General features: G+C 43.8%; 1 protein-coding gene across 1 annotated transcript; it reads right to left on the bottom strand.

Annotated features, from left to right (window-relative positions):
- On the bottom strand, nucleotides 1-9,137 carry LOC148819190 (coiled-coil domain-containing protein 63-like). The gene is made up of 10 exons (XM_088936134.1): nucleotides 9,001-9,137; nucleotides 8,401-8,590; nucleotides 7,620-7,742; nucleotides 6,321-6,502; nucleotides 5,054-5,247; nucleotides 3,955-4,172; nucleotides 2,875-2,949; nucleotides 1,379-1,571; nucleotides 673-867; nucleotides 1-158 (listed from the first exon to the last, which is right to left on the bottom strand). Exons 1-10 carry the CDS (start codon nucleotides 9,135-9,137, stop codon nucleotides 1-3), a joined length of 1,665 nt encoding a protein of 554 aa, XP_088792260.1.
- Between the last annotated feature and the right edge of the window lie 1,927 nt (nucleotides 9,138-11,064).

Raw genomic sequence — 11,064 nt, 5'->3', positions numbered from 1 at the left:
TCAGGTGGTTTTGATCACAGTGGACAGCTTCTTCTTTTCCCGGTGGGTCCTGCAATCGGCCCTGGACAGCTCGCAGCGTTTCGCCAGCTCCTCTGAGGCCATCACCTTCGGAAGCACCTTCTCTCGCAGGCTCCTAATATCCAGAGGCTTGTCGTCATCTGAAAAGAATGACAGATCAGCCTTTAGGTATGAAGGGCAAAGAATAGTGGGATAGCTGAGATCTTCACCTCCCAGCAGGAGTCAATGAGGAGTCAATGAATTCCACCACCCAGCACTAACTGATGAGCCACATCTGCAGTGCACATCTGGCTGAGGGCTAGGACTTCACACCTGTGTCGTATGAGATGACACTGCATCTGGGTTATCCACATTGACAGTTTGTGAAGATTTGTCTTCAAATGCATTTCCACTTGCATACAGCATGCATATCCTTCTCAGACAAAATCAAAACTTTCCTCGCATATTAGGGCTTCCCCACCTCAGACACCCGCAAGCTTGGCAGAACAGATTAGGAGCTGGAGATGAATTATTCCATTCAATGGAAAGAAAATATCTGAACAAAACTTACAAATACAAAATGAAACAAACTGTAAACAGGCCTGGTAAGACATAGTATTCACTGTCACGACATGACTCGTCTTGCTGTCTCGGAGGCTGATGTCCAGTCAGTACCTGCCATCTGCTGCTGTTCAGCCTCGCTCTCCTCAAAATCAGATGGCACCTCCATTTTCACAGGCATCACGGTGGGTATCAGGGCAGAACTGGCCAGCAGGGGGTTGGTGGCAGGCAAGTCCTGCTCCTCTGCATCCTTCAGGTTCAGGTACGATAAGACCATCATCATTTCATTGACCTTTTGCTCCAGGATACCTGTCAATCAACAGCAACAAACCGACAACATACCTTCAGATGTATTGTATCAAAGTATCCAGTATGCCTGCCAATCAACAGCAATGCATACACTTCAAGGTAAAGGAAATGGCAAAAATCTGCTATACAAGTATTTTGTAAGATTTCTTTAAGATGGTAAGGTGATTTTTTTCTTAATGTGTCTGGCGGTTTCAATCCCTCTCCTAGGTGTGACACTTGCTGAAAGCTGAAGGTCATTGCTTGTCCTACAAATCAGCGATATAAAAACATGAATAAGTTCATCAGTAAGGCCCAGTGTACCGTAAGATCCCTTTGCAGCTATTGTTGATATGGTTCATACATTACAGCAGACCCTGCAAAGAAACTATGAACTGACAGCTGAATGCTAGTGTTTGTCCTGTTACTCTTCTATAAATACTGGTGTTGACTTGGGGAGAAATGACATTCCCTTTGCTCAGCCTGTTGCACAACAAGAACAGTACATGTCTGGCTCTCTGGACAGGAAGCCTACCAATATACTGGGTGACGTTGGAATAACTGATTCCCTCGCTACCACCCAGTTTCTCCAAGATGGGCAAGGGGTCACAGTTCATCTTGGTGAAAAGATCTGCAATGCCAGTCTTCAGCTGGTCCAGGGATTTGCAAGTCAACTTATATCGAGACTCCAGGGCATCTGCTTGGCTTCTGGTTGTCTCCAGCTTCACCTGAAATGGAAAAGTAGACAGATGATCAGCACTGAGAGAGTCAGACTGTATTTAATCCCTTCCAGTTCTGTAAACATGCAGACTCTTGCTCCTCAAAATCATCGTAACACAACCTAAAGGATCTAGAGTCTTTAAAACTCTGCATGAAGTATAAAGTCCCGGCAATAATGTACCTATGGAGCCTATACTGGCACACAGTGGGCAATACAGGCATGAGATACACTGGTGTGCCAGCATACAGCCTCCTAACCATGTAAAAATGGGCTCCCATATGGGCAACTAAAGGGCACTATCTACTCATTCTGTACATGCAAAACCAACAGTAACCCTTATCTGGCATGGTAGCCTACAACTGTTGAAAAATGAAATTGATAAATTTAATACTACTAATTCAACATTTGGAGATCCGGTCAAAAAGACTGCAATATTTCTGTGAAGTAATTAAACATCTTTAATATGGTCTGTCACTGAGCTCTATTTTTTATGGAGTGAGAAGAAAAGGTTGCAGAGCCCAACACAACAGAGCACACAACTTCATGATTAATTGGACTGCCTGTCAGGCCAATCTTATTTTCTGATCTATGAAAATATTCCACCAATCACAGATTTCGCAAGGTCACAAATGACTGCTGCAATTCCCATCCGCTCTCTACCCACTACATCAATCGTCATACACAACGGTCGTCAGGTCAGCGATCGACAGAATCATTCAAATACCCTTTTACCTTATAGGAAATAATTTAATTTAGTTTGTTTTCTTACTGTGCTGTTTAATTTTTAATGTTGTAATAGATTCCCCAGTACAGAGTGTGGGAAGTCCTGAGATTGCTTCTCCTGTGTTGTGAAGAGAGAATAGAATTTCCCCTTCCTATTTACACAATATACAGTGAAACTGATGAAGTAATACTACAATATCATGACAATACGTTTTCTAATTTTTTCTATCCTTTATATTTGTAATTACACTCAGTCCTCCCTCAGGACCTGTCTTGCACTAACAGTGCGATAACACGTTACTGCTTGATGAATAGTCTGACTGTCACCAATTGATGGGATTGATGGGATTCCTTAGAGCTTAGATCTTTTTGTTTCTTTCTGTGAGTGTGGATGTTGTGCAGCAGCAGCCCCCTAAAGATATGTGTCTGTTCTGCAAGATTGCAGAGCCAATGGTGGAACCTGGTAAACCAAGTACTGTTTGTGATCTGAAATGAATGCTGTGATGACTTCGAATACAGTCCATCAGTAGAAGACCATGCTGCTGTGCTGTAGTGTGGCTTGAGTGCAAAAGCTCTGTTTCCATTACCTCTAGCTCCTTTAATGAAGCGTTCCTCTGTTCCTCATGGTGTCTGTCCTCCAACTGGAACTGGAGAATTTCATTCTGGAGAAAGTTGGCAAACAGAATGACAGCAAATTCCGTAGAACCCTCAGTGATTAAACTGGTCTTGCCGCAGGACAGGAAGGAATGAATGTTTATTGAAAGTGACTAAAGGCATGGGCCGCAGCTGGACAAGAGGCAGATGGCATTATTAGTGGTCCTGACCTTTCGCCTTACGCATGGACCAAGAAGAGGGGATCTCTGTGAGTAGGGTTAAACCAGGCAGCTGATGGACACCATTATGACCCGGATTGACTACAGATACAGTATCTGCGACATGCAAATTCTACCAGAAATACTTCAAATATGGTCTTAGTGCACATTCTGTTCTTGTATACTATATTCCTGCTGCAACCGATTTCTTCTTATCTGATTGCACACTATTCGAAGGGCTCTGGGCACTGGCCAGCCTCAATTCTATCAGCAGTCCTCAAGGTTGGCCTCAGATGACAGAACGTTCTCAGAATCTCTGTCCCAGGCTCCTTTTTTATAGGAGCTCTATATTTAGTCCAGCCGATGTGCTACATTTTACTACTGCTTGTCTTGAATTCTCTTTACCATCCCGGCCACAGAAAAGGCATTTGGTAGCTTGCATAAATTTCAGCATACAAAATACATGTTTCTTTTCAAATATTTGTTCTTACATTCGTGCATTTTTTGCCAAAACAAATCACAAGAGGCTTGGAAAATACATTTCATGGGGATATGAGCAAAAGTAGGATATGAAAACGTCTATTTTTAAATTCTAGAATTCACAATCAGTTGAGACTTTTTAAAAGGGTACTTTCTTGTAACAAAGTCACTGCATTCCATATTTTGAATTCCTTGGAACTGGGGTAAAGTAAATCAATTTTATAATCACACAAAAGTAATGAAATAAATTGCACTTGTTACTGTCAACTATATCATTATCCATGTCAACATTCAAATGTTTGCTGCTTTTTTTAAAAAAAAGGACTGTCTACTGTTCTGGAAGGACAGCCTTTGTGTTTACAAGAGCATACACACCTTCATCCTGTTAATCTTCAGCTCCAGCATCTCTGCCTCATTATTGAGCTCGTTGATGTAGTTGAAATACGCAAAGTTCTTCTCCTCGTTCTCCACAAACTTCCTCCCTATCTCCTTGAGGTTGTCCTCTCCTGCCAGCTCCACCATCCGCCTGTGAACGGCCTGGTAGGTCTCCAGGCTTTCTGCACCCGTCCTCTCCCGCAGGGCCTGCTCAGCATCTGCAGTGCAGGGAGCAGAGTGAGGCACCAGCACACTAGTCGCTGCAGGGGTACCTTATTTTACAGGCACAGCTACCGTCAGGGGGACGGTGAAGCCCCAGACAGTGCGGTGGTTTTTGTCAATTTAGCCTTTAACACTAGCTGTAGGCCTCTTTCTTCTTTATTACTTGGGGAGAAGACTTTCACTGCACTACGGCATGGAACCAGGGTTCTGGGAGCTGAGCCGGGGGGTTAATGTCACCTCGTTCACCCCTGCTTTCGCAGGGAGGGCCAGTCCTGAGCCTGTTTTCATTGTTTTGCAATGAAACGAGTCAAACAGATGGTGCGGACAGACAAGGAGATGCTGGGGTGGATTACCATAAAAATGATAATGTTACTTTGTTTGCCCTATACAATTTCTTGCATTAGGAAGTCGTCTTTTTGCATACCCCAGCTTTTCTCCATGAGACACAGACAGCGAGAGAAGCTGGGGGTCAGAGCGCAGGGTCAGCCATTGTACAGCACCCCTAGAACAGTTGGGGTTAAGGGCCTGGCTCAGGGGCCCAACAGAGTAGGATTCTTCTGCCGGCCGCGGGATTTGAACCGGCAACCTTCCAGCCACAGGTGCAGATCCTTAGCCACAGAGCCACCACTCCACCCATACGGGCCGAGGTGGAGATACAGGCACATCTGAATCAGAGGGCTGAGCCACAAACGCGCACCTTTTCATGGCATAAAGCTTTGCTCCTCCGCTGCTAATTTTCCTTTTACAGTGTCGAAAGACTTCCGGCAGATTTAAGTCGAACCTGCCCTCCACCTTGCGGAACAACATATCGTAAACTGACCCAGTTCTTCCCGCAGTCGCACTGCAAACCCAAAGGGGACTGGAAATAAAAAGTTACTTTTCTTCTTTTTGGCAGAGGTGGGCTCGTCCTCTGCAGCGGCAGCGCGCTCCTGGGACTTCAGCATCATAAAGCTCTTCAGCTTGTCCTCGTGGTCGATGACCCTCATCATCTCCTTCAGCTCGGTATTGTACAGCGCCAGGTCCTTCTGACTGCGGTCCTTCACCGCCTGCATACGGGCCAGAGCCTCGGACCTGACAGACAGACACACGGACACCTTCTCACATGACCGCTGACACTGTTTTACTCACGAAGGTTTCCAGCCACACCGAAGATCAGCAGCGAAAACAATTCTTAGGGACACAGATATTTAACTGAACAACTTATTTGAACAAAAGGCTGTTTTTTTAGGACTCAATCAGGTGCTGGTTGAACAGTAGCTGTAATTCTGCAGGACCAAGCCCCTGAGGACTGGACCTGCCTATCCTTACTCAAGAATAAACTGAACTTACTACATCATCCGATTAAAAGAGCATTAGGCAGTCAGGTGATCAGTGTGAAAGGTATTTTAATATAGGGTGTCTCTCTAGCCTGAAATACCAGGACTAAGAATTACATGTAAAACTGGTGGAAATTTACTGCAAAAACTAAAACTTCCATCCAGGCCCATAAAGGTTTTATAGGTGCTCTGCGTAATTAAATTAAATGTTTTCAGAATTCGTAATATATGGTGGATGTCTTATTTTGCAAGGCTTACCCATTGGCTCTAAACAATTCTAATCCTGCTACTGACTGACCCTGCAGCCGATATCAGCCAAACAGACCAATGCAATAATTGCCCCAGCTGATGATTAAACCCATAATTATAACCCTCCTTCAATTCCATTGAGACAAGCTGTACTGCTTCACAAACTGCCTAATGAGTACGACAGAAGGAGAGTGGGGCCGTTGTCCCTTGATCTCAGCCTGGAGGAGCTGTGTGATCTTGGCATTGATCTGAACTACAACTGCAACTTCAGTCGTGTTCCGGTTCATCCAGTAGATGGAGCCATTGGACTGTCTTTCAGTGTCGGAAGTTTCGGCAAGGACAGGACTATGCGTAACTGTATCTTCTCCTGTATTGATAATGTGTTGTTTATGGATTTCGGTATGGGGTTTTCTGATTTATCTGACAAGAGCTGTTAGAAACAGGGCCTGCAAACTTCCACTGAGACAAAGGGCAACAATGGTCAGCAGACAAGATTGGCAGACCCTGGTGCTCATGCAAATAACACTGATATTGACACAATAACACTGGAGTATGGTGGACATAGCGTTAACACCTCACCTTTGGTCATAGGCCTGGGTTGACTTTTCCACCAGCTCCTGCATGACGCTGTGCTGGAGCAGCACGTCCTTGCTCATCTTTTGGTACAGCTGACCAAAAGTGTCCCTTTGCCACCGGAGGTGGTCAATATCCACTCGCAGGGCCTGGTTCCTGGACAGCAGCTTGTCAAACTGCATAGTGGCCTGCAAGCAACACAGGGAGAGCTGGGCTCAGCAGTCCAGATCACAGCCAGCATACAGGAACACAGTGTTTCAGGGTGACAGTGCTACTCACAGTACGAACCAGGAATGACTCAACGCAGCTTAATGTCACACACTCCAAAGAGAAGAGATGTTAAATAATAGTCATTAGACTGAGAAAAAGAGATCCTAAACCTATTTTGGTTCCACTGACTTCAAGCTCACTACAAAAAGAGCTGATATTGTCTTTTCTGGATAAGGCTGTAGATCAAGGCTGTAGCTACAGTCATGTTAGAAATGTCTTTGCATTTCAAAGTGCCTTTCAAACATGCCTTTTCTATGATGACATTGACTGCTATGTATTTGCTGTACTATATATAATAGAGCTGCAAGATGGCCAGTAATGACAGCATGGTGGCACAGTGGTTAGCATTGTGTATGTGTGTGGAGTCTGTATGTTCTCCCTGTGTTCACATGGGTTTCCTCTGGGAGCTCTGGCTTCTTCATACACTTCAAAGATATACTGGAAGGTCAATTGATTTCTGGGAAAACTGGTCCTGGTGTGAGTGTGTGTCTGTGTTTTTGTTGGTCTGCCCTGTATACCCCGCCTTGCTCCCATTGCTTGCCAAAATCTGGCTCCCCTGCAACCATGAATTGCATGAGCAGTTAGAAAATGGATGAATGGACAGTAGACAGTACAATGACAGATCGAATATGGCCAATTGCCTTAAGATAAATAATCATTTTAATACAAATATGGAAGTATTAATTCTTTTTTATTATATGTACACCCAGTTTAGAATTGGCAATTGTTTAAATCTCAGCTGTTGTCATTTTTTTAACATGCTGCCGGCTCCATAGTGCCGTACAGGAGAGTGAGAGATGATTGGAGGACAATCCATGTCTCTCTCTGATGTCACTGTAATCCTACAGACACCTGGGAACACCACTCTGCACCACCACATGTGGAGTCCCAGTCACCCAGTCAGTGACATGCCCCAGGCTTGACATCGGGAATGGAGGGACCCAACATACACTCATGGCGAGGCACTCGGATCTTTTATTTTCCTTAAATTAGATCCCAACTGCCGGAGGACACAGGACTCTGAATGGTCCTAACCTGGCTGACACGGCTCTCCAGAATTCGGATCTGCTTCTGCTGCTGAGCAGGCCTGTGCTGTGTGCAGTTCCTTCCTCTCATTCTTTTCTTCTTCTCCAGGAGCTTCGCCTCCACCTCTTTAATCTGCGAACAATGCGAGAAACAGCAGGGCTGTACGACAGGGAAGAACGCAACACACACTGCTGCATGTCATTTCCTTTCCGAAACGAGGCACACAATAGTACAAATGCAGTTCCGTTTTGTTGTCTGGCAGGACGAGGATATTTTCCTATTTTTATCACAGGAAGAATCCCAATGACAGCTTCATTCCTGTTGGAATTCTTACTATTTTCTCCAGCACTACTGCTCTCAGACTCATGGATCACCTAAATATTCTAGGTCAAAGTGTCTGAACCTTAAACTCAATCCTGTCTTAGCCCCAAAATTGCTGAAGCATTTTGTATTGCATTTGAGATTAAAAATAAGTTATTCCTACAAAATACTTGGGAGGAATTCTGCAGGAATTTGGTGCAAACATAATTCTGAGTTTTGGCAAGTGGTTTACAAGACTTTTTGCAGGAATAGTGCAATGTTGTGTTGTTTGGGGAAATTCATCTCTGACTCCCAAATAGATTCTGGCAGAATCAGAAATTTAGTGCTCAGTCTATGCCAAATCATGTTAAAATACACATAATACAAACATATTACAGCAGAGTGTGAAAATGTTTCTCTGTTAAATGAATTCAACACAACAAGTCATGCGGTGGAATGCAGTGATCACTGGTGTTGTGACAATACCTACCTGCACTTCCAGCTTGGTAATGTGGTCTTTCTGCTTCTGGATGAGCGTGTTGTAGTGGTCCTGCTTCTCCAACAGACACTTTAGCTCCAGTAGGTGACAGTGGTCACTCAGTGTCCTCTGATTGGATGTCATCAGATTTATGTTCGTCTCCATCTCCTCCTGTTCTTTCAGCATGCGATTGATCTCTTCTCTGTTGGCACAATTACTTCACTTGGACATCAGCATCAGCCAGTAACAATAACAGAGCACAGTATGAGTGAACATTCATGTACCGTTTCAGTTTTGTCATCTTACCAGTCTAGTCCATAAAAACCCATTCCTCTGACCTCTCATGTAACTGAACTGAATACATGATTGGACCACTGGAGCAAACTGAATTTTATTCTCCATCGTTTAAACTAGGAGGTTGAGAATTATTAGTTCTTTAAAATGTCTTGTGACTTTGTACCTTCAAGGCCCAGAGTGTTTAACAGACCAATGGTATAGTTGATTTACTTTGAACAAGACTATGGCTTGTGGACCTTGAGAAAGATTTACAACTTTTTTTTCTCCGATTTTTCCTTGCTCGGACACACACAGCCCAGGAGAGCGTGCACTCACTGCTGCTTGTGGATCCGGTGCTGGGCCTGGTCGCTGTAGGTCTTGCTCTCCATCTTCAGGACATGATGCTGGTGCCTCAGCCTGCTCAGCTCTGCCTCCATCCCGGCTTGTGCCTCTTTATCCAGAACTAGTGGCATCTTTCATGCAACAAAGCTAAAACCCATAAAGAAAAACTTTTAAAATATATTCAGGTATTTAAACACATTTAGCCTGTTGCCTATGCACACTGCCCTTTAATCTCCCTGGTTAGGCACTATATTCACTATATGGCCAGCAGCCATATCACCCTGCAACTCACAACTGGACTCCTGGAAAAGCTAAGGCTGCTGCTGGAAGAGGTGTTAGTAGGGCCAGAAGGGGGTTTATGTGGGTCTTAATGCCCCAGTATAGTGACAGGGACACTATACCGTAAAAAGGCGCCGTCCTTCGGATGAGACGTAAAACCGAGGTCCTTAAAACTGACCTCTGTGGTCATTAAAAATCTTCTCGAAAAGAGTAGGGGTGTTACCTCGGCGTCCTGGCCAAATTTCCCCCTGGCCTTTACCAATCATGGCCTCCTAATAATCCCCATCTCTGAACTGGTTCATCACTCTGTTCTCCTTCCCACTGATAGCTGATGTGTGGTGAGTGTTCTGGCGCACCATGGCTGCCGTCACATTATCCAGGTGGGGCTGCACACTGGTGGTGATGGAGGGGAGTCCCCTTTACCTGAAAAGCACTTTGAGTGGAGTGTCCGGAAATGCCCTATAGAAGTGTAAGCAATTATTATTATTATATTGATTTGTTTAGTAATCGGTGCATCAGGCTCCAGTGATGGCTGCCTGCGACCGCAGGTGAAGGCACTCAGCACAGTGGGAGTCAAACTGAGTCAGTCAGACTTCTCTTAATCTGGTTCCCCTTGTCTTTTGGCCAGGTGAGGAAGGGTGGGGTCTCCCATTGACCCCCTGTGCCACTTCCCCAGCAGCTCAAGGGGTGCTGGGAATCAGAGAGGCCTGTTTGTATTCACACACACTCCCACTGTGGGGCTGCAGGTCCAGACTGGGTGAGGTTTATAATTAAACAGTGGTAATTCTAAATGGATTAAAAAAAACAGCGCTACATTTATTTTGATATAGATTAATCACGCTGTAAAAGTACAGGATAGACAGACAAATCTACACACAAACATGCTGATACTACAGTATGTGATATACACTGCTCAGAGCTGTTCAGAAGAGTCCAAGCGTCCCTTTTATTTAGAAATTAATCTTTCGTCTTAGGTTAAGGACGATGTAAATATCTGTCCAACATAACCACTTCACATTATAAAAATCTTGTATTACCTTGTTGACATTGCTTTAAAAACCATCCACCATGATGTGTACAATTTTTAGCCACCCAAACTTCACTCTCAGAAGGATGACAGCACACCCACAGACATGATGCCATACGTTTGTAACTATAGCGACAGAGCTGAACTACTTATTTCGATCAATCATGCTGATCCCTTCGCTAATATGAAAAATAATAATTTAGATTTTTAATTGTGCTCTACACTAGATGTTTAATTTAAATAAATATTAAATGCGACAGTTTAAACTTAATATTACACTTCAACATATTGTATTTTATGTCAAACACGTCAAAAATATAACATAAATATTGTTATAAAGAATATTTTGAGGAAATTATAATAATCGTACCTTAGCAATTTTGTAGACATCAAAGTTATGGTTTGCAGCGAACTCAAATATAGTGTTTACTTTAAATTAACTTAAATTATAATAGAAAATACCTAAAAAAATTAAAAGACCTCTCATTTACTTCGAAGATGGTCAATGTCACTTGAGCCCAACTACTGTACGTCTCCTGGAAACAGCTTCGAAGCCGCAGAACGTTGAGAAATTCCACGATTGTGAAGTTTTGATTGTGACGCCTTGCATTGGCCGGTGACGTTTTTTGGGAAAAAAATCTATACTTCTATTCTACAAGCAATATATACATAAGTGACACAAGGTTTTATTGCTTACAGGCGACTTCGTTATGGCGATATAGAGCTGAAAGAATAACGGAATCGTATTGTAC

Source organism: Atractosteus spatula, chromosome 17 (genome assembly GCF_055471065.1).
Source record: "Atractosteus spatula isolate fAtrSpa1 chromosome 17, fAtrSpa1.hap1, whole genome shotgun sequence".
Taxonomy (NCBI): domain Eukaryota; kingdom Metazoa; phylum Chordata; class Actinopteri; order Semionotiformes; family Lepisosteidae; genus Atractosteus; species Atractosteus spatula.
Note: the sequence above shows the minus strand (reverse complement) of the source record. Positions and strands in the feature narration are given on the sequence as shown.

What these genes read in the sequence shown, in the direction of transcription:
- LOC148819190 (XM_088936134.1), bottom strand. Translation starts at nt 9,137, where the DNA reads ATGCCACTAGTTCTGGATAAAGAGGCACAAGCCGGGATGGAGGCAGAG. An exon ending in CACCGGATCCACAAGCAGCA is followed by an intron (nt 8,591 to 9,000) that starts GTGAGTGCACGC and finishes TTGTGCCAACAG; the next exon opens with AGAAGAGATCAATCGCATGC. An exon ending in TGGAGAGCCGTGTCAGCCAG is followed by an intron (nt 6,503 to 7,619) that starts GTTAGGACCATT and finishes TGTTGCTTGCAG; the next exon opens with GCCACTATGCAGTTTGACAA.